General features: G+C 35.3%; 2 protein-coding genes across 7 annotated transcripts in view; both read left to right on the top strand.

Moving 5' to 3' along the window:
* The window catches only part of LEPR (leptin receptor), a 125,945-nt gene extending 117,672 nt beyond the window's left edge, over positions 1–8,273 (top strand). For all 6 annotated transcript variants that reach the window (XM_082356529.1, XM_082356532.1, XM_082356531.1 and 3 more), the window contains one exon: positions 4,275–8,273. In XM_082356529.1, the coding sequence (XP_082212655.1) occupies positions 4,275–5,102 (828 nt within the window). In that variant the 3' untranslated portion in view covers positions 5,103–8,273. The remainder of the gene's footprint in view (positions 1–4,274) is intronic.
* The window catches only part of LEPROT (leptin receptor overlapping transcript), a 315,620-nt gene that overhangs the window by 173,916 nt on the left and 117,521 nt on the right, over positions 1–24,183 (top strand). Inside the window, exon 5 of the mRNA XM_082359883.1 lies at positions 12,736–13,126. The gene's annotated coding sequence lies outside the window, so the exon portion shown is untranslated. The remainder of the gene's footprint in view (positions 1–12,735; positions 13,127–24,183) is intronic.

The raw sequence follows: 24,183 nt of genomic DNA, 5'->3' as shown, positions 1-24,183 counted from the left end.
TTTAAAAGACTGTAGCCAATTTGTTTGTGTTTTACCTTTTTCTTTAGCATTTTTGCCTAAAATATTACTTTCTTCCTCCAAATCCAAACCATCTATATTTGAGGTGGGGGGAGTCTAACCCTGCTCCTTTGTTGTCTACATTTATGACTATTTCCACAAGAGTGTACTCCACTTAACACCCTACTTTAGAGTGTTAGATCTAAAAACAAATGGATTTTTTTCTTGTGGTTCAAAGACCATCGTAGATTCCTCAGCCTGTTCTAGCTCTCCAAATAAGAAGCTGAGCAACCCACAAGTTCCCAGAACACCATCCTCATGGATCTGAGGCAGAGCATCCCTGAAATTGCTAGAATGGCTTTACAGAAGTGTAGAAGAGCTGGTGCAGCTTCGAGTAAGAAGTTCTTTCTAGAAGGGCACATGACTGGGCTTAGAAATGTATATTTCACTGCCCTAAAATATGACTTCAGTTTTCTCTATTTTCTTGTTCTTCTTAATATCTATATATATATGCCCTTGGGTTATAAGGAACCAGAAGAGAGGATGAATTTAATCAGCTCAAATCTATCACAACAAATAGAAAAAGCAAAACAACATGTTCTCCTCCCTACTTGTGTTTGGAATATCTTTTCATCTTCCATTGTATTATAGAAAGCTTGTTGGATTAGAAAAAAAGTCAGGGGCCTCACTCTGCTATAATTAGCGGTGCAACTTTAAGCCTTGATTGCTTTGTCTATAAAAAGGGAGAAATGTGGACCAGATGATTTCTTAGAACATTTTTCTAGATTAAAAAAATCATGATAATGATTCTGTTATTCTATTCTTCACAATTTCAACTCTTCTTTCTTTCAATTTTTAAATATTTGTTTTCAGAGATACACTCTTTTACTCTTTCTTGTTCCAAACTCTTCAATAGTGCTGTTCCTCTACTTCCTTTTTATTTTTCCAGCTCTTTGTTTTTCTCTCATTCTACTTATTCTGTTATTCCTCTATAGTTTTTCCTTTTCTGGGATCATTAAGACTGTCCTTAGAGTGTGATATTAGGGCATGCATTAAGAAAATGGAAGAGGACACCTTAATTCAGAATTTTATCTTTTCCTAAAAACATGCGTTACTGTAGTATAACACAAGAATTTATAATCCAGAACTCATGCTTGACAGAACATCTTTTTGAAATCTTTTATCTTTTGCTTTCTGAGTGATTTTTTTATTTTTCTTTCTTATTTTGTTTTATTTTATCTGAACAGAGAATGGACATTCTTTGAAGTCTAATCATGGTCACTACAGATGAACCCAATCTACCAACTTCCCAACATTCTATAGAGTATTAGAAGATTTTTACATTTTGAAGAAGGGGAGACAATCTAAAAAATTTTGGTGGAACTATTGAGAACTAAAATATGGTGGATTATGTTGATTTAGAACTTAAAATAGATGGGTAAATTTGGGGTCAAGGTATACGTCTGAGTCTAATTCAGTTTGGATGTATGATTACTTTTCAAGTCATCTAAAGTTTAAAAAGTAATATTTATGATATCTAGCTTTTGATTTGTCATTTGGTCATAAAACATTAAAGAATTATAACTGTTGCTCTTACCACAGATTTATTAGACATCATCAAATATATAGTAGACTATGCTGTGACTAGGTGAAAACTGCAACTTCTGACACATAGCTTTGCAAATACAATGGCTCTAAATATAGAATACAGTCAAAATATTTAGTTCATATTTTTATGTCCAAATTTTTCCATTTTATATTCTTTTAGACACTTCAGCCTATAAACTGACCCATTTGGGTATTCTTTTGAATGTCTTATATTGATAGCTTTTATGTATATCTAACTTTGATCAATATGGGAATTTTCATTTTCAATAGCCTTAAAAATGGCTTAAGTGCTAACTTCCATTTCAGTTCAAAGAAAGACAGTTTGTTCTGGTCAAAGGCCAGTAGAAGTTACAGTTTGTATCAGGATGACCTGACATATCCAGGTCAGATTGACCAGATCAGAAAACACATCAACCTCCAATTCAACCTCCTCATGAAATTCTTTACTAAATTTAATTTATTTACACTGAACCACCCAAAGCTTCTGGGAGTCAGGTAAGTGGGCAGTGATGCAAAAAAGGAGACTCTCTGGAGTTTTTAGAACTAGTTCAAGGCAAACATAGGACTTTTCTACCTGAAAAAAAGACCACCTGCTATTTCTATGAATTTAACTTGTGTGGTATATTGCTCACATTCAAAATAAACCAAAGCCTCTGTTTGATAAACCCAAATACTACTCAGATTTAGGCTACATATATATTACTTACATTTAGATTTCATTCATAGTTTGATTTGAATCTTAAAAAAAACCCCAAAAATCAGGAAGAATGTGTCCTTTCCCCCTTCACTGACTTTTAATAGACATCATTGTAAAGTAAAATTGAAGTGTGAAAATATGAAAGGATATTCTTTAATTCTTACCAGCTGAATACATATTCAGTATGCTTCCAGACTGTTCTAAAATCTTGAAAAATTAGATGCATATGGTGATTGAAATGATTTTTTAATAAACATACTTTTAATAAATGTTTGTGACCCATTTATAAAATATACTTTAATAATATATGGATATGTGATTTTTTAATTATTAGTGAAATCTTTCATCAAATGCATTTGAAGACATGTAAATTATTTGACATAATACTTAGTTACCAATTATGAAGTTTTAGAGGGCATGAAATATGCCAAACACATCATTTGAAGAACAGCTGTGAGTTTGACTGTATGCTATGTGCTATTTGTATTTTTTGTTTTCATGTTGATAGCCTGACATTCCTTTATTTGGAGATCTTAATTTCTAGGTTACTTTAAATTTTAAGAAATTCAATACATATATAGTCATAACCTTAAGAAACACAAAATGAGCAAGAAAATTTTTGAAGAAAATTATAAATCTAATAGATTTCTGTCAGAAAGAAAATAGGCACAGGAACAGTTTTCTCTTCACATACTATGTTCATAGAATAATAGAAAAGGTTGTGTTAATATAGTATTTGTTATTATGCAGTATTTTAATATCTGTATAAGTCTATTCCATTATATCTGGTGTTTCATATATTTATTCCTTTATGGTTATAATCACCAATATATTTCATTTAAGAGTTCAAAACTATGTTAAATGAATTGTATTTTTATATGGAATATATTTGCCATTATGAAGAATAGTCAGTTATATTGTTATTTCAAGCAATAAATCTGAATTCATTCTATTAGTTTAAAAATTGTAAAATTCAAAAGTTTAATTATATGTATAACATAAAAATTGAGCACATTTTCTATAGCACTTCATTTAGTTGTGTTAATTTTTTAATGTGATGTGTCCACAGTATTTTTTATTTTGCATTTATTTTTTCAACATGTTTACATTGTATGTGTTGAGCTTTTTTGCACACAGATTCTTGCTTGTAGCTGCTTGGCAGGATTTTTTGTTGTGATGTAACCACTGTTCTTATAAAAAATATGATGTACATTTGTTTTGCATCTTTGTCTTCATTCCACATGTCCTATAGTTTGTATTTTTATATGAAGTTATTTATAAGGAATGGTAATTTAAAAGTCTGTGATCATCTCTTTCACCTTCATTGTTTTCAACAAATAGATATTCTTAGTTCTTATTTTCTGATAGTCATAAACAGATTTTTAGTATGATGTGAGGCAGATAAGGCCACATATAGTTTACCTTCATATATCTTATGTCATGGAGTACTTATTTTAGCTATCTTTGGACAAGTTGTTTTGCTCATTCAATTTTATATCAATTTACTTTTTAAACTTGGGTTAAATTTTTTAGTTCATGGAAGTGTAATTTGCTATAAAATATTAGGAATTCTTCTGAAGATAGCACTTTCTAATTACAGTAACCAATCTTTATTGAGAGCTAAGTACTTTCAGACACTATCTAATTTATTCCTTGCACAACACCATGAAGTAAATATTGAACACAGTTTTACAGATGAGGAAACTGAAAGGCAGAGACGTTGATGTACTTGTCCATGGTCATAGAAACAGAATGACTCATGTCTGTCCCATCCCACTTTTAAACACTATCTTATAGTGCCTCTCCCTTATGATTTTTGATCTGTTTATTTCAGACCAAAACCAGTTAATTTGTGCTTGACTTATGTCCTTTAGTATTAACCTTTCACACTTCCATTTCTTCCATGATATCACAGTGAAGCAAAAAAAAAAAATTAATACAATTGAGTATTAAAATGTGTCTTTTCTTTTAGCCAGAAACATTTGAGCATCTTTTTATCAAGCATACAGAATCAGTGACATTTGGTCCTCTTCTTTTGGAGCCTGAAACCATTTCAGAAGATATCAGTGTTGATACATCATGGAAAAATAAAGATGAGATGGTGCCACCAACTACAGTCTCTCTACTTTTGATGACTCGGGATCTTGAAAAGGGTTCTCTTTGTATTAGTGACCAATGCAGCAGTGCTCACTTCTCTGAGGTTGAGAGCACAGAGATAACCTGTGAGGAGGAAAGCAGGAGACAACCCTCTGTTAAATATGCCACCCTGCTCAGCAACTCTAAATCAGGTGAAACTGAGGAAGAGCAAGGGCTTGTAAATAGCTCAGTCAGCAAATGCTTCTCTAGCAAAAATTCTCTACCTAAGGATTCTTTCTGTAATAACTCATGGGAGATAGAAACCCAGGCATTTTTTATATTATCAGATCAGCATCCCAATATAATTTCACCACACCTTCCATTCTCAGGAGGATTGGATGAACTTTTGAAACTCGAGGGAAATTTCCCTGAAGAAAATAATGACGAAAGGTCTGTCTATTATTTAGGAGTCACTTCAATCAAAAAGAGAGAGAGTGATGTGCTTTTGACTGATGAGTCAAGAGTGTTGTCCCCATTCCCATCCCACTGTTTATTCACTGACATCAGAATCCTCCAGGACAATTGCTCACACCTTGTAGAAAATAACTTCAATTTAGGAACTTCTGGTCAGAAGACTTTTGTATCTTACATGCCTCAATTTCAGACTTGTTCTACTCAGACTCAGAAAATAGTGGAAAACAAGATGTGTGACCTAACTGTCTAATTTCATTCCAGACACATCTCAGATTTATGATGCAATGAGTCATATGAAGGGTTATATATTCCACTATAGTGTTGGTTAGGGGAGAGAAAAGAAAACTGTCAGAGGCAAATTTGAAAATGATTGTTTCAAAACGAATGGTATCTGTTTGTCCTCACTCAGTAATATAGACAAAAAATGTGAGAAAGCCTTCAAAAGCCTAACAGTGTAGACCGATTCTTCTAATGATTAATCAGCACCTTGGGAAGGTCTCCAGTGGCTTGTGTCTAGCTAGCCATAAACCCAACAATACTATTTTTTTTGAACATTGAACCCATGTAGAAAGAGCTAGTCATCTGAATTACACTCACATCTGAAAGAACACTTCACACTAACACTTGTGAAATGTAACTGTGTTTTCAAGGGTGTGGTTATTTTACCTTGAGTTGTCTTTGCTGTGCACTAATTTACACATACACACAATTATACCTAATAGGCATCCTTGTGCATTTAAAAAGTGTGCGATGTATTTGTATTTTGTGCTACTAGACTGTGTGATTTGAAGATGTTTCAATTTAACATACTTTCCCTGAGTACTTACTCTGTGGTAAGCACTCAACTGAATGTTGCAGATAGAGGATTTAGCCCTGGTCTAGGGGATATACTTGTGAAGATATACAAGAAACAAATGTTTATGTATCAAATCTAAGATCTGTACCATAGAATGAAACTACCTGTTAGAATGGTGATACCCACAACAAGTGTTTTGATGAGAACACAAGCCCTTATGAAAACATAATGTCTGCCTCACCTCTTCTCTTTAAAAGATGTTGAAATGCTCACTTTCTGCTACAGTTAGATTGCTAAATGTTACTGTGTATCACTCTGGAATCGTCTTCCCCATTCCCACTTGCATGTACACTGTTTTTTTCCTCACTTACCGAGCATTCTTCCTGTATATAAACCAACCACTGTGCTAATACTTTCCATACTTTAGCTCAATTAATTATTGAAATAATTGTATGAGACATGTACTACTATTACATTCCTTTTAAAGATTAGAAGATTAAGTAATTTGCCCAAGGTCACAGAGTTAGTGGAACCCATATATAAACCCAGATCTTTTTAGTGCTAGTGATTATGTTTTTAACCCATACCTTACATTATCATCCATTAAAAAAAACTGACTTGTAATCAAATAAAATTTATTAAGTAGAAATATAACACTGGATGAAAATTAAGTGAGAATTACACAGATGTTGTCTTTGCCTTTAAAGACTTTAATGTTTATTGTTTATTTCAGTTCTTGGTACGGCAAGAAAACCCAGACAGCATATTGAACAACAATCTAAATTAAGAAACCTGCAGAGATAGTTGCTCAATGGCAATAAGTAAGAATTTCAAGATTATCGGTATCGTCAAAATACTTTAGTCCTCAAAAATATTCCTATGAGTTGTTAAACATCACTAGTTTCATACTTAGACTGAGAGAGGATTCCACTGATTTACTATTACGATAAATAAAATCCTCCCCCTGTCTCTATTCCAGTTGTGACCATATGAAATGAGCTGTTCAGACCCCAATTGATAGATATTTTTTCACACCTTTCATGATCATTTGCCAACTAGAAATCAATAAAGCAGTTTCATGCTATAAGTATTGTTGAGATATCTCAGGATCTCACACACTCAACCAGTGACTCTCTTACAAGAGAAAGGTAGAGGACCCATATCAACTCACTGAATAATTAGTTCTATACAAAGATAAAGAGAGGGAAAAAAAATTTTTTTCAATGATTTTTCAGTGATTTATAGTTTCAGAAACAGAAAGAATTATTCCATGTATGGAAATTTTAGTAAAATTGACCATTATTTTTAATACTGCTCACAGAATATACATAGATAGAAATTTACATTTTGCCCCATTCTGCATATAATTGGAGATTAAACACTGAGCAAGTCCTCTGAGACATGACACCCTCCCATTCTCCTGTGGTGTGGGACCCAGAACAACAGGGAAGAGAAACTGATAAATGTTCCAGTCAGCCCAAGGTTTTGCCATGCTGTGTGTACTCTGTAGTGAATTCAGACATCCCAGGGCCACCATAGTGCTGCAGGTCTGAGTTAAAGGAATTTTGTGACAGCACATTAAACCTGAGATCACTGATACCATTCTGGTGCAGCTTCAGTTCCCAAAACAAACAAAAACATTTCAGAAATTGAAATTCCAAGGGACTTTCTTTTCATAGAGCAGGTTGAAGTGGTGCAGTTTGGCCTATTGGTATATACAAATTTAGATCATATTTACTGTCAGTGTGCTAGGGCTCTGATCTTCACTTTTGAAAGTTCATTTCACTATATGTATTACTGTATATTATTGGGTCTTTATGAAAATTACCATTTAGATGAAAATTTAGAATGTTTTGTACTTCAGTTTGGTTAGATATTCTTCATTTCTTTGCAGAGATTCTATAAAAAAAATTTTAAGTGAGAGAGGAGCTGAAATATAGGTTTGGACTTTTAAACTTAGGATAAATCTGGAATTTTGTGTATTTCATTTAAAGGCCTAAAATTTCAACACAAGCTGTGAATCAGTCTCTCTAAATCTGAGCTTCATGAAAATAAACTCAGAAATTAATAATTTGAGCTATGGCTTCAAGTTTAAACAGATTGTTTGAAGATAAATCATTTGTCAGGGTTAATGAGATTATAGATGTCCTAGGTTAAAGCCCCCAAGAACAAAGAAGAAGAAAGAAGATGAGATACACATCAGTATGAATAGGGGCCTCCTATTGGAGCCCTGTGTTCCCATTTAGAGATGAGCTACATAGTGACAAGAGGAATAGGAACAGATAGTCTTTTATTTTTAAACCTAGTCTCGAGTAGTAAAAAGACCTGGATGAAAGTCCCAAACCAGTGGGTGATCCTGGACCGAGAATAAGGTTTTATGACCCTAAGCATGACATTCTTCTACCTCCTCTCATCCATTTCCAATAAAACCAACTCCCTCTTTCCAAATATCAAACATATGGTTATATTCTCTTAGGAATATGCATTTTAACTACTCAAAAGTTGAGAGAAGATAAACTTCCTCCACAAATTGATACCAGATTCCAAAGCTACTTTCGTTGACACAATATGAAGATTAGGCTGTAAGAGCTGTGCCCACGGGTCTCCCGTGGGCATGGATGATGTGCTAAACCATATGTCACGTAGACTTGGCTGAAAAAAAACCTCTCTCTAAATTATTTCTTGTAGTTTTTAAAAGAAATGTGTTCTACTTTTCATCTTTCAAGGGTCATCTTGATAGTCACAGACTCTTCTAAAGTATTTACTATTGAGAAAACACATTCTCAAACTTTAAAACACAAAATTAAAATTGTCCACTCTATTATGATTAAAAGAAGCCACATTTGAGAAAAAAATTTAAACATAGTTACCAAAAATGTGAAGAACTGTTTATAAAAAGAAACTGGGTAAGTCAGTAGTTTTACTCCTTCTTGAACAATTGTTTAAAGCAGGAAAGTGTTCCTGTACCTCATCATGATGTTGGGCGAGCAGCTTAGAATACAACAGACTGCTTTAGAGCTGAAATATTGTTACTTGCATTTGTATGAGCATCAAGAAATGGTTTCCATGGGTTTTTATATTGAATGAAATATTTTTATACAAAGTTTATCAATCAATATTTATTGTGGAAAGTTGCTATTTTTCAAAATTAATTATACGTAAAATGTATGGCATCAAATTCAATTTTGTAAGGATCTTTGACAGAATATTTTAAATAACATGTCCATTCAAAAAGTCTGAACTGTGAAAAAATTTGGAAGATATTTAATTTTGCAGTGAAATACTTATATTGTAGATATTGTACTTTTTAAACTTGTCATTAAGTATTTGGCATGCAGATAACACTTTCTCTTTAGTCACAATTGGTATGTTAATAAACATTATAAACATAAGTGCTGAGACATGCATCACTAATTGTTTTATAAAATTTAATTATCCTAATTCTCCTTTTTGTCCCTAAAGTCATAACGAAAGATGTGTAAATTATGACTGTGAAATTTTTATCATTATAAATCATAAGCAATGTTGGAATTGATATGAGATCAAATATGAGAAATGGAAAGTCCAAATAGAATTTCTATGAATTTAAGTTATTTTAGGATTATTTTATGTTTGTATGATTACTGCTTTCAGCAAAGATTTGAAAAATATGAAGTAATCCTTGTATTTTATGTGAATAGTTACTCTATTATTTTTACCCATTGTTAGCATTTGTGTTTTTAAAATTGTTACAAACATGCCTTGCCTTTGGAAGGGATTTGAAAACATTTTAGATCCAGCTGTCTCTCTTTACTGTTATTCTCTCTGTATTCTCAATATATCACCCACACCAAATACTTGCTGGCATTATAGCCACTTGCAATGAAAAATTACTCATTTCAAACATCAAGAGCTCTGTAGTTTGATTCTTTACTTCCTTTAGAAATCTTGATTTACAGTCATTTGTGAACATTTGTTTCATCACTTAGTTTTCTAGCAATTTGACTTTGGGGGCTAGTATTTGGGCTAGGATTCAGATATGTTCTCTTTCTTGCTTAGTTTTAAAATGTAAATGAAACGAACATAAAAAATTTCAAACAGTACATGGAAATATAAAATAAAAATTGTTGTCTCCCTCCATTCTCGATCTTTAGTTCCTATTCCCTAAAAATAACCTGTTATTATTATACCACGTACATTTAAAGTTTTTATATAGTTGGGATCATATTCTGCTTGCTGTTATAAAATTACCGTTTTCCCTTAATATATCTTGGTGATATTTCCATAGAAACTCAAATATACCTACTTTATTATTTTAATGGTTACATAGTTATTCCATTATATCAAAGTACAATGATTTATGTAAGCTGTTCAAAATTGGTGAACATTTAGGTTGTTTCTAATCTTTTACTTTTATGGACAATACTGAAGTGAGCATTCTCATACATAATTATGTCTTGGCATACTTTCGCAAATCTACTTGTCAGGACTCTTGGTTTCAAGTGTAAGAAACCACCTGAAATTGTCTAAAGTATCTTTTTGCTATTTTAATTTTAACTTGATGAGTGAAGTTGAGCATATTTTCATGTTTATAAGCCTTTTGTTTTTCTCTACCTTCCTATTCGTTCCCTAATTTTCTACTGGGCTATTATAATTTCATTGCTTTCTTATCATTATTTTTCATATATGTGATCTAAGTTTTCTTAATTAAGATATGACTTATGTACTGTAAACTACACAAGTCTTCAGTGTAAGCTTAATGAATTTTTACACACTTCATATCTGAGTAAAATCACTGAATCACAGGATAGGTTTTAGTTTAGCTTTAATATATACATACTGACAAATACATATGTAAATACATACTAATTTACACTGCTGTCAGTAAGGTTGAAGAGTTCTGTTGCTTTATATACCAATTCCTAATCAACATTGATATTGTCAGCCTTTTGAATTTTAGTCAGTCTGATGGTTGTGTATGGGTTTCTTAGAGTTTTAGTTTGCACTTCTCTAATATGTAATAATTTTGAGAGACATTTAACGAATCCCTCTCCTATTTCTGTGTATTTCATAAACATCTGAAATATTGTTACATTGCTGCTTTAGGCAGTACCGAGTCTTTCAAATTTCCCCTTTGTACTGTTTGTTTATTACTTCTTGCATCTTTGTGCTTCCATCTGGGATAATTTCCCTTCAACCTAAAGAACTTTCTTGTACTGTGGATCAACTGTGACAAATTCTTTCAGGCTTTGTTTGGGAACATCTATATTTTATCTTCAATTTTGATAGATATTTTTGCTCAAAGTTGAATTCTAAGTTTGCACTTATTTTCCATATTGTAAGTTGTCTTTTTATTGTCTTCTGGTGTCCGGTGTCCATTGTTACTGTTGAGAAGTTAGCCATCGTTTTAATTGTTGTTTCCTTAAGGTAATTTCTCTTTGTTAGTTTGTTTGCTTTTAAGATTTTTCTCTTTATCTTTTGTTTTTAGTTGTTTGACTATTATAAGTCTAGGTGTGCTTTCTTTTTTACTTGTCCAGATTGGTATTCATTGAGCTTCTTTTAACTGAGCGTCAATAGGTTTTATTAGACTTGAAAAATTCTCAACCATTATTTCTTCACATGTCAATTTCATCCCATTTTATTTATCCTTCCCTTCTGAAACTTGTTTTTTAACATCTTTATTTGAGTATAATTGCTTTACAATGTTGTGTTAGTTTCTGCTGTATAACAGAGTGAATCAGCTATATGCATATGTATATCGCCATATCCCTTCCCTCTTGCATCTCCCTCCAACACTCCTAATCCCACCCCTCTAGGTGGTCGCAAAGCTCCAAGCTGATCTCCCTGTGCTATGCAGCTGCTTCCCACTGGCTATCTATTTTACATTTTGTAGTGTATATATGTCCATGCCACACTCTCACTTTGTCCCAGCTTACCCTTCCAACTCCCCGTATCCTCAAGTCCATTCTCTACGTCTGCGTCTTTATTCCTGTCCTACCCCTAGGTTCATCAGAACAATTTTGTTTTTAGATTCCATATATATGTGTTAGCATACGGTATTTGTTTTTCTCTTTCTGACTTACTTCACTCTGTATGACAGACTCTAGGTCCATCCACCTCACTACAAATAACTCAGTTTCATTTCTTTTTATGGCTGGGTAATATTCCATTGTATATATGTGCCACATCTTCTTTATCCATTCATCTGTCAACAGACACTTAGCTTGCTTCCATGTCCTGGTGATTGTAAATAGTGCTGCAGTGAACATTGTGGTACATGACTCTTTTTGAATTATGGTTTTCTCAGGGTATATGCCCAGTAGTGGGATTGCTGGGTCATATGGTAGTTCTATTTTTAGTTTTTTAAGGAACCTCCATACTGTTCTCCATAGTGGCTGTATCAATTTACCTTCCCACCAACAGTGCAAGAGGGTTCCCTTTTCTCCACACCCTCTCCAGCATTTATTGTTTCTAGATTATTTGATGATGGCCATTCTGAAAGGTGTGAGGTGATATCTCATTGTAGTTTTGATTTGCATTTCTCTCATGATTAGTGATGTTGAGCAGCTTTTCACGTGTTTGTTGGCAATCTGTGTATCTTCTTAGGAGAAATGTCTATTTAGGTCTTCTGCCTATTTTTAGATTGGGTTATTTGTTTTTTTGATATTGAGCTGCATGAGCTGCTTGTATATGTTGGTGATTAATCCTTTGTCAGTATCTTCATTTGCAAACATTTTCTCCCATTCTGAGGGTTGTCTTTTCATCTTGCTTATGGTTTCCTTTGCTGTGCAAAAGCTTTTAAGTTTCATTAGGTCCCATTTGTTTATTTTTGTTTTTATTTCCATTTCTCTAGGAGGTGGGTCAAAAAGGATCTTGCTGTGATTTATGTCATAGACTGTTCTGCCTATCTTTTCCTCTAAGAGTTTGATAGTGTCTGGCCTTACATTTAGGTCTTTAATCCATTTTGAGTTTATTTCTGTGTATGGTGTTAGGAAGTGTTCTGATTTCATTCTTTTACATATAGCTGTCCAGTTTTCCCTGCACCACTTATTGAAGAGGCTGTTTTTTCTCCATTGTATACTTTTTGCCTCCTTTATCAAAAAACAAGGTGACCATATGAGCATGGGTTTATCTCTGGGCTTTCTATCCTGTTCCATTGATCTATATTTCTGGTTTTGTGCCAGTACCATACCGTCTTGATTACTGTAGTATTGTAGTATAGTCTGAAGTCAGGGAGCCTGATTCCTCCAGCTCCGTTTTTAGTTCTCAAGATTGCTTTGGCTAATCGGGGTCTTTTTGGGTTTCCATACAAATTGTGCAAGTTTTTGTTCTAGTTCTGTGAAAAATGCCATTGGTAGTTTGATAGGGATTGCATTGAATCTGTAGATTGCTTTGGGTAGTATAGTCATTTTCACAATGTTGATTTTTCCAATCCAAGAACATGGTATATCTCTCCATCTGTTTGTATCATCTTTAATTTCTTTCATCAGTGTCTTATAGTTTTCTGCATACAGGTCTTTTTTCTCCTTAAGTAGGTTTATTCCTAGGTATTTTATTCTTTTGTTGCAATGGTAAATGGGAGTGTTTCCTTAATTTCTCTTTCAGATTTTTCATTGTTAGTGTATAGGAATGCAAGAGATTTCTGTGCATTAATTTTATATCCTGCTAGTCTACCAAATTCACTGATTAGCTCTAGTAGTTTTCTGGTACCGTCATTAGGGTTCTCTATGTATAGTATCATGTCATCTGCAAACAGTGACAGCTTTACTTCTTCTTTTCTGATTTGGATTCCTTTTATTTCTTTTTCTTGTCTGATTGCTATGGCTAAAACTTCCAAAACTATGTTGAATGATAGTGGTGAGAGTGGGTAACCTTTTCTTTTTCCTGATCTTAGAGGAAATGGTTTCAGTTTTTCACCATTGAGGACGATGTTGGCTGTGGGTTTGTCATATATGGCCTTTATTATGCTGAGGTAGTTTCCCTCTGCCTACTTTCTGGAAAGTTTTTATCATAAATGGTGTTGAATTTTGTCAAAAGCTTATTCTGCATCTATTGAGATGATCATAAGGGTTTTCTCCGGCAATTTGTTAATATGGTGTATCACATTGATTCATCTGCATATATTGAAGAATCCTTGCATTCCTGGGATAAACCCCACTTGATCATGGTGTATGAGCCTTTTGATGTGCTGTTGGATTCTGTTTGCTAGTATTTTCTTGAGGATTTTTGCATCTATGTTCATCAGAGATATTGGCCTGTAGTTTTCTTTTTTTGTGACATCTTTGGTTTTAGGTGGTGACCTCGTAGAATGAGTTTGGGGGTGTTCCTCTCTCTGCTATATTTTGGAAGAGTTTGAGAAGTTAGCTCTTCTCTAAATGCTTGATAGAATTCGCCTGTGAAGCCATCTGGTCCTGGGCTTTTGTTTTTGGAATATTTTTAATCACAGGTTCAATTTCAGTGCCTGTGATTGGTTTGTTTATATTTTCTATTTCTTCCTGGTTCAGTCTTGGAAGGTTGTCCCTTTCTAAGAATTTGTCCATTTTCCAGGTTGTCCATTTTATTGGCATATAGTTCCTTGTAGTAATCTCTCATGATCCTTTGTATTTCTGCAGTGTCAATTGTTACTTCTGCTTTTTCATTTTTAACTCTGTTGATTTGAGTTTTCTCCCTTTTTTTCTTGATGAGTCTGGCTAGTGGTTTATCAATTTTGTTTATCTTCTCAAAGGAGCAGTTTTTAGTTTTATTGATCTTTGCTATTGTTTCCTTCATTTCTTTTTCATTTATTTCTGATCTGAACTTTATGATTTCTTTCCTTCTGCTAACTTTGGGGTTTTTTTGTTCTTCTTTTATAATTGCTTTAGGTGTAAGGTTAGGTTGTTTGAGATTTTTCTCTTTTCTTGAGGTAGGATTGTATTGGTATAAACTTCTGTCTTAGAACTGCTTTTGCTGCATCCCATAGGTTTTGAGTCGTCATGTTTTCATTGTCATTTTTTTCCAGGTATTTTTTGATTTCCTCTTTGATTTCTTCCATGATCTTGCTTATTTAGTAGTGTACTGTTTAACCTCCACGTGTTTGTATTTTTTACAGTTTTTTTTCCTGTAATTAATATCTAGTCTCATAGCATTGTGGTCAGAAAAGATATTTGATACGATTTCAATTTTCTTAAATTTACCAAGGCTTGATTTCTGACCCAGATATGGTCTATCCCGGAGAATGTTCCATGAGCACTTGAGCAGAAAGTGTATTCTGTTGTTTTTGGATGAAATGTCCTATAAATATCAATCACATCTATCTGGTCTATTGTGCCATTTAAAGCTTGTGTTTCCTTATTTATTTTCATTTTGGGTGATCTGTCCATTGGTGAAAGTGGGGTGTTAAAGTCCCTTAGTATTATTGTGTTACTGTTGATTTCCCCTTTTGTGGCTGTTAGCATTTGCCTTATGTACTGAGGTGCTCCTATGTGGGGTGCATAAATATTTGCAATTGTTATATCTTCTTCTTGGATTGATCCCTTGATCATTATGTAGTGTCCTTCTTTGTCTCTTGTAATACTCTTTGTTTTGAACTCTATTTCGTCTGATATGAGAATTGCTACTCCAGCTTTCTTTTGATTTCCATTTGCATAGAATATCTTTATCCATCCCCTCACGTTCAGTCTGTATGTGTCCCTAGGTCTGAAGTGGGTCTCTTGTAGACAGCATATATACAGGTCTTGTTTTTGTATCCATTCAGCCAGTCTATGTCATTTGGTTGGAGCATTTAATCCATTTACATTTAAGGTAATTATCAATTTTTATGCTCCTATTACCATTTTCTTAATTGTTTGGGGTTTGTTTTTGTAGGTCTTTTCCTTCTCTTGTGTTTCCTGCCTAGGGAAGTTCCTTTAGCATTTGTTGGAAAGCTGGTTTGGTGGTGTTGAATTCTCTTAACTTTTGCTTGTCTGTAAAGGTTTTAATTTCTCCATGGAATCTGAATGAGATCCTTGCTGGGTAGAGTAATCTTGCTTGTAGATTTTTCCCTTTCATCACTTTAAATATGTCCTGCTACTCCCTTCTGGCTTGCAGAGTTTCTACTGAAAGATCAGCTGTTAACCTTAAGGGGATTCCCTTGTATGTTATTTGTTGCTTTTCCTTGCTGCTTTTAACATTTTTTCTTTGTATTTAATTTTTGATAGTTTGATTAATATGTGTCTTGGCCTGTTTCTTTTTGGGTTTTTCCTGCATGGTACTCTCTGTGCTTCCTGGACTTGATCGACTATATCCTTTCCCATGTTAGGGAAGTTTTTGACTATAATCTCTTCAAATATTTTCTCAGACCCTTTCTTTTTCTCTTCTTCTTCTGGGACCCCTATAATTCGAATGTTGGTGCATTTAATGATGTCCCCAAGGTCTCTAAGACTGTCCTCAATTCTTTTCATTCTTTTTTCTTTGTTCTGCTCCATGGCAGTTATTTCCACCATTTTATCTTCCAGCTCACTTATCCATTCTTCTGCTTCAGTTATTCTGCTACTGATTCCTTCTAGAGTATTTTTAATTTCAGTAATTGCGTTGTTCATCTCTGTTTGTTTGCTCTTTAGTTCTTCTAGATCCTTGTTAAATGTTTCTTGTATTTCTCCATTCTGTTTCTGAGATTTTGGATCATCTTTACTGTCATAACTCTGAATTCTTTTTCAGGTAGGTTGCCTATTTCGTCTTCATTTATTTGGTTTTGTAGGTTTTTACCTTGCTCCCTCGTCTGTAACATATTTTTTGTCATTTCTTTTTTTTTTTTTTTTTTCATGGGTGGTGCTATATCCCTGTCTTACTGGTTGTTTGGGCTGAGACGTCCAGCACTGGAGTTTGAATGCAGTTGCATAGAGCCAGGTGAGGACTTCCAGGAGACCTTACTCCAATAAATATTGCCTGGGGTCTGAGGTTCTCTGTTAGTCCAGCAGTTTGGATTTGGACCTCCCACCACAGGAGCTCGGGCCCGACTTCCAGCCTGGGAACCAAGATCCCACAAGCTTTGTGGCACGGTAAAAAAGAAAGAAAGAAAAAAAGGAGCAATACAATATCAAAGAATAAAAATCAAAATAAAATTAGAAAGATAGGGCTTCCCAGGTGGCGCAGTGGTTGAGAATCTGCCTGCCGATGCAGGGGACATGGGTTTGAGCCCTGGTCTGGGAAGATCCCACATGCCGCAGAGCAACTGGGCCCATGAGCCACAACTACTGAGCCTGCGCGTCTGGAGCCTGTGCTCCGCAATGAGAGGCTGCGACAGTGAGAGGCCCGTGCACCACGATGAAGAGTGGCCCCCGATCGCTGCAACTGGAGAAAGCCCTCGCACAGAAACGAAGACCCAACACAGCCAAAAATAAATAAATAAATAAATAAATTAATTAATTAATTAAAAAAAAATTATGGATTAAAGACCTAAGTGTAAGACCAGACACTATCAAACTCTTAGAGGAAAACATAGGCAGAACACTCTATGACATACATCACAGCAAGATTCTTTCTGACCCAGCTCCCAGAGAAATGGAAATAAGAACACAAATAAACAAATGGGACCTAATGAAACTTAAAAGCTTTTGCACAGCAAAGGAAACCATAAACAAGACCAAAAGACAACCATCAGAATGGGAGAAAATATTTGCAAATGAAGCAACTGACAAAGGATTAATCTCCAAGATTTACAAGCAGCTCATGCAGCTCAATAACAAGAAAACGAACAACCCAATCCAAAAATGGGCAGAAGACCTAAATAGACATTTCTCCAAAGAAGATATACAGATGGCCTACAGACACATGAAAGAATGCTCAACATCATTAATCATTAGAGAAATGCAAATCAAAACTACAATGAGATATCATCTCACACCGGTCAGAATGGCCATCATCAAAAAATCTATAAACAATAAATGCTGGAGAGGGTGTGGAGGAAAGGGAACTCTCTTGCACTGTTGGTGGGAATGTAAATTGATACAGCCACTATGGAGAACAGTATGGGGGTTCCTTAAAAAACTACAAATAGAACTACCATACGATCCAGCAATCCCACTACTGGGCATATACCCTGAGAAAACCATAGTTCAAAAAGAGTCATGTACCAAAATGTTCATTGCAGCTCTATTTACAATAGCCAGGACATGGAAGCAACCTAAATGTCCATCGACAGATGAATGGATAAAGAAGATGTGGCACATATATACAATGGAATATTACTCAGCCATAAAAAGAAATGAAATGGAGGTATTTGTAATGAGGTGGATGGAGTTAGAGTCTGTCATACAGAGTGAAGTAAGTCAGAAAGAGAAAAACAAATACAGTATGCTAACACATATATACGGAATCTAAGGGGAAAAAAGCCATGAAGAACCTAGTGGCAAGACGGGAATAAAGACACAGACCTACTAGAGAATGGACTTGAGGATATGGGGAGGGGGTGGTGTGAGACGTGACAAGGTGAGAGAGTGTCATGGACATATATACACTACCAAATGTAAAATAGATAGCTAGTGGGAAGCAGCCGCATAGCACAGGGAGATCAGCTCGGTGCTTTGTGACCACCTAGAGGGGTGGGAGGGAGGGAGATGCAAGAGGGAAGAGATATGGGAACATATTGTATATGTATAACTGATTAACTTTGTTATAAAGCAGAAGCTAACACACCATTGTAAGGCAATTATACTTCAATAAAGATGTTTAAAAAAAAAAAAAATTAAAGAAATAGAAAAAAATTTTAAAAAAAAATTAGAAAGATAAAAAAATATTAGGTAAAATAAAACTATAATTGAAACAACTGCAACAAGGTCAAATAAAACCACAACAGAAAAAATAAAAAAGAAAAATATAAATGGGAGGGAGGGGAACAAGCCAAAAGGAGAGAACAATAACAAAGTATAAAGAATAAAATAAAATTAGAAAAATAAAGATTTATTAGGACAAATAAGCATATAAAAGAATCAACAACAAGAATCAACAAGGTAAAACAGAACCCCAATCTAAAAGAGGAAGAAAGAAAGAAAAAAAGCCTGGCTATAGTGGCAGAGTTTAGCCAGGTGTGGGACTTAGGTAGGGCAGGGTTTAGGGTGGGGAGGGACCTAGGTGGGTGGGGGGTGATGTTTGAGCTTGGGGCGGGGCCTAGGTAGGGTGACGTTCAAGCGTGGGGCGGGGCCTCTACTTAGGACCTGCACGGAAGGGGAGATGCAGCCTGTAGAAAGGAGGGCCTCTGGAGTGTGGAGTTCATGAGTTTGGAGGTAGGGCCTGAGTGAGGGTGTGTGGTTGGGGTTTAGGCCAAGCGCATTGAAGGGGTCTCCAAGTGTAGAGGTAGGGCCCTGGGTGGGGGTGTAGGGGCGGGGCTTGGGTTCTGTGCAGCAGGAGGGAGGCTCCAAGGGCAGAGGTTTAGGCCCAGGAACCCAACAGGCTCGCCGGTGCTTAAGTGGACAGGGAAAGCACTGGCCATGTTCCCTTCCATTCCTTCGCACCACTCCCCCACCGTCTCCCCGAGGGTCTCCCCCATCGCCGCTGGACCCCTAATTGTGGGTGCATCCCGCTGGGTGTAGGAACTCCTCCCCTCCCCTAGCCACCCCTCAGGGGTGTCAGTCCCAGAGGTCTGGCCTTTACTTTTGCTCCCCCTTCCCTCCCTTCCACTCCCTCAGATGCGCATGGCTGGAGGGGGTCTCGGTGGGCTGAGGATCAGGCCCGGGATCTCAGCAGGTTCCTGGGGGCCCAAGTGGGCAGGGGAAACTTGGCCATGCTCCCTTTTGATCCTCTGCCCTCCCAACGGTTCCCCAATTTCCCCCTTTAGGCGTGGGATCCCTTCCCCTTCTCCAGCCGCCCCTCAGGGGCACCAGCCCTGTCCCACCTCCACTTCTCCTCCCCATTCACTCCCCCCATGCCCCACGTCCTACCTGGTCACTGGGGGTTCCTCCCATCCCATTAGGTGTCTGTGGTTCCCCCACTGTTGCCTGGTAGGTGCCCTAGTTGTGCTCCCTTCTGAAACTCTTGAGTCACATGTTAGTTATTCTGGTCTAGGTCCACATGTCTATTTCTTTCCCAATCTTTTTTTGTCTTTATTCTTAGTTTTGTTTATTTTTTTCTTGATCTGTCTTTGAGGTCACTAGTTAATGTCATTTCTATGAACAGTGTGTAGTTAAAACTATCCAATGTGTTCTTGTTCTTTTAATTCTTTTTTATAGCTTTTAATAGTCTCTTGAAATGTTATACTTTTCCTCTACTTTGCCCATATTTTCTTCTATTTCCTTTTTGTTAATTATAATTATTTAAACATGTTTCTCAAACTTTAATGTGTGAATTTCTGCGCCTGCTTCTATTAATTGGTTTATTTCCTGATTTCCTGTTTTTTTCACATATGTAGTAATTTTTGCTTCTATGCTGGATATTATGAATAATATGCTGTAGGGGCTCTGGATTGTGTTATCTTTTTCCTCCAAATGTTGAGTTTCATTCTTTTTGGCAGTTAAAGAATTTATGGATCACTTGGATCTTATTTACATTTGTTTTATGCTACTTGAGGAGGGTATATTTCAGTTTTGTCCCATCCTAGGTTTTAGTCTTTACTATTATTCCTAGGTATGACCTTTCTAGAGTTACAACTAAATCTCTTGGGTGTTGTTCAATGTCTTTTCATTATGGCTGGGATGAAATTCTAAACTTTCCCCAATATTGTGCTATTATTACTAATCAGGTCTTAATTCACAAGCAGCTCTTTTCTACTAGGGATATTAGAGTTTCACCCAGTAAATACACAGCTTAGAATTTGGCCAAGGACCCAAGGAACCACACCTCATGGGGAGTTTTGAAGATTCTTAACAACTTGTTCCTATTGAGTACCTTGCCCTCTAAATACCAACTGCCTTACCACTCAAACTGACACTCCCAGCAACACTGATGCTCTCTTCTGGGCCTAATTTTCTTGTGCTTAGAGAATAAGGGAGAAAGCCATGTTAAATATGGAGTTTCTCCATGTGCTTCCTTCCCTCATCTCCTTGTCTAATGCCAGAAAGCAGTTAAGTTTTATAGTTGCTTATGGGAGAGTAAATCTGATAAGACTCTACCACGGCTACTACTAGAAGTATGCAATAATTCTTTTATTAAAAAGCTGTTCCTTTTCTCTCATATATTGAAACATTTGTTACAGTTTTTCACTTATATTTTGACTTTGTAGTATTATTGCCATTCATACATTTTGCATTCTTACATTATTACATTTTTCAACTTTTCCTTCATTCCTTCTGGGTTTTGCATCATACTTAGAAAAGTATACCAAATTCTAACACTTCATTGATAATTAATTTTTCTTATATTTATGCTGTTACTTTGGGGTTAATATTTTTCATTTATTTGCAATTAATTTTGATATAAGGAGTGGAATAATAAGGAGTGGAATAATGATTTAGCTTTTATGTTTTCCAAGTGGCTAATCAGTTGTCCCAACACAATTTGTTTCTTTTTTTCACTCACATAAAATGCCACATTTATCACCTACTAATCCTCAAGTATATTTTTATTTCCGGGCTCTCTATTCTTTTTTATTGATTGTTCAATCTATTTTCCTCTACTAAGTTTATTAATTATCACCAGCTACTCAATATTTTAATATCTGGATGGCTGGATCCCTCAGCTCTGCTCATTATACCTCACTGATATCTTTCTAGACCAATTGTAGTTTAATTAAATTTTTGTAAAAAAAAATTCTTTTGGTATTTCATTCAGAGTTAAGATAAAAATACTGAAAAATGTCATCACAGTATTTAGTTGCCCAAGGTTACCTGTCAATTTTTAAATGCTGAGAGCAAAATATTACTTTTATCTTCCTAAATAATAAAGACAAATAATTCATATCTATAATATTAAACTCTTCCCAGAATTCATCTTTGATACTAGAGAATAGAAATGTGATAGGTGCTCTAAACTTTGTGCTTTAGATGTGGAGTTATAAATAAGGTGATTATCCATCTCACTGTGTCTGGCCTACTCTCCCTTTATGTATACATGAGACTCCTTTCAATCTTATAAGTGTCTCAGTTTCGACAACAAAGTATATGTTCATCCTGTAAAGAACTAGCCTTGTTGACAATAATTGTTACCATGGCTTTTTTCTCTTTTATCTCAGTTTTTATCAACTTTTTTCAGGTGTAGAACATTTGGAAATCATGGTACACTTTAAAGAACATCAAGATATTGCTTTAGTTTTCTTATTTTATCACCTGGAAACAACTGTCTATTAGCAAATTACTATTATTTGTATATATGTATCGCCTTCTCAAAAATAACATAAAAGCTCTCTTTATTCATCAATACAGTAAACTAGATGTTCAGAGAAATCTCTCCCAATATAGCATAGCTAAAAAAATGCTAGATTAAAACATCATTTTAATGTATGGTTACACTGAAGAGAAAGTAAGAAAACTCCAGAGAAGTATGCTAACTTTGGATCATGGAGGATCATCAACTGATCTCCATGACCTTTAATCTAGTTTTGAGAGGGCAACATCTAGGGAGAAAAAGAGTGGGGAGACCTTCCTATGAGTTGAGGACCTCAGAGGTGAACAGGATAAAATCGTGCTCAGCAGAGAAAAATGGTGGGGCTTACGTTTTGATCTCAGCCATTGCTCAGGACTCAGTCGAAAAAAGAAAAGGAAAAAGAAAAGCTGCTCTGAGTATTCCTGCCTCAGGTTTCCGTCCCCCTCAGATTTCTGTCCTCAGATTTTCCATCACATGGATTTGGGGTCAAAATTCATACTACTTGTGTGGCCCAGCAAAACATAAGCAGAATATTTAGTCTTAAGAGTCTCAGATTGGTTGAGAATTGCTTGCAATTTCACACAGACTATTTTGGCAACACACAGGGGTACATGACAGAGAGAAATATGTGTCTGTGTGTGTGTGTGTGTGTGTGTGTGTGTGTGTGTATAAATAGAGGTAGTTTTATATGTATATATTTTAAAGCAAAATGATATACTTATAAAACAAGACACCAGAGTACATTAAATGAATATTGATGGCCTATCTTTATGAAAATCTCTTTACTAAATATTTTGTCTACGGCCTCAAAGTCTGATATTTCAAGGCACTGTAAATTAATGGGAAGGCTGTCAGGGAATATTTTTGAATCTGTAATGGTTTTCAAGTCCCTCTACCACCATTCTAGTCCAGGCTTCCACGATATCTCATTAGATGATGGCAATTGTCTGTTTATTTCAGGCATCTGCGTGAATGTGTAATAGTATGGTAGACCAATGTTTTGCATTTCTCTGATGAGAAATGAGATTAAGCATCTTTTCTTATATGTTTTGGTCATTCAGATAATCTGCTTTTTAAAAGTATTTGACTAAGTCTTCTGCCTATTTGTTCTACTTGGTCATTTGCTTTTGTTTTCAATTGATTTGTAAAATTTTTAAAATATATTCTGGATGTGAATCTTTTGTCACATATGTGAATTTTCAAACATAATTGTAATATAGTACAATTTATTATTTTTCTCAATGGTTAGCATTTTTGGAGTTCTGTTTAAGAACTTTTAACCTATCTTAGGATTATCAATATATTCTTCTACTTACTTTCACAATCCATCTAGAGTTAGTTGTTTTTTTTTTTTTGGTTTCTCTTGTTTGTTTGTTTTTTGTATGGTATCAGTTAAGATTCTCTGTATTAGTTTTTTATTGCTATGTACAAATCACCATAAATATAGTAGTGTAAAACAACACATGTTTTATTATCTCATAGTTTCCATGAGTCAGCAGTCCTTGAAATTGCTTAGCTGGGTCTTCCACTCAGAAAGCTACAATCAAGGTGTAAACTGGGCTAGGAGCTTATCTGAGGGTCGATGTCCTCTTCCGCACTAATACGACAGCAGAATTAATTTTCTTGCAGCTTTGAATCATGGCAGCTTCTTTCTTCAAAGTCAGCTAGGGAGAGGGGGATATTTGGCTTGTTTGGGTTGCTCACCCCTAGATCCTATTGTAAAGGGCTCTCTTGGTTAGGTGAGGCCCACCCAGGATTATCTGCCCTTTGGTTAATTTAATGTCCACTGATTAGAGAACTTAATAACCTCTAAAAAATCCCTTAACCTTTGCCATGTTCTATTGATTAAAAGCAAGTTACAGGTCCTGCCAACAGTCAAGAGGAAGGGAATTTACAAAGGCATGGATACAAGGGGGTAGAAATCATGGGAGACCATCCTTAGTACTCTGCTTACCACAATCTTTATTTTTTTCCCATGGTATAATAGACTCAGGTCCATTTATTGAAGAAACTATCATTTTCCTCACTGAATTATAGTATCACTTTGTCCTAAACATATTATGTGTGGGCTTGTATCTGGACACCATTCTGTTCCATTATTTTCTGTCTGCGCTTGTGCCAGTATCCATATTGTTTCATGACTGTAGATTTACCATAAATCTTGATATCTAATTATAAGTCCCTCAGCTCTGTTCTTTCTCAGATTGCATTGACTGATCTTGGTCCTTTATATTTCCATACAAATCCTATACAGTAGGTCCCCTACCTACGAATCTTCAAGTTGTGAACTTTCAAAGATGCGAACATG

The sequence above is a fragment of the Balaenoptera borealis genome, assembly GCF_965194805.1.
Source record: "Balaenoptera borealis genome assembly, chromosome: 1".
Classification (NCBI taxonomy): domain Eukaryota; kingdom Metazoa; phylum Chordata; class Mammalia; order Artiodactyla; family Balaenopteridae; genus Balaenoptera; species Balaenoptera borealis.
Note: the sequence above shows the minus strand (reverse complement) of the source record. Positions and strands in the feature narration are given on the sequence as shown.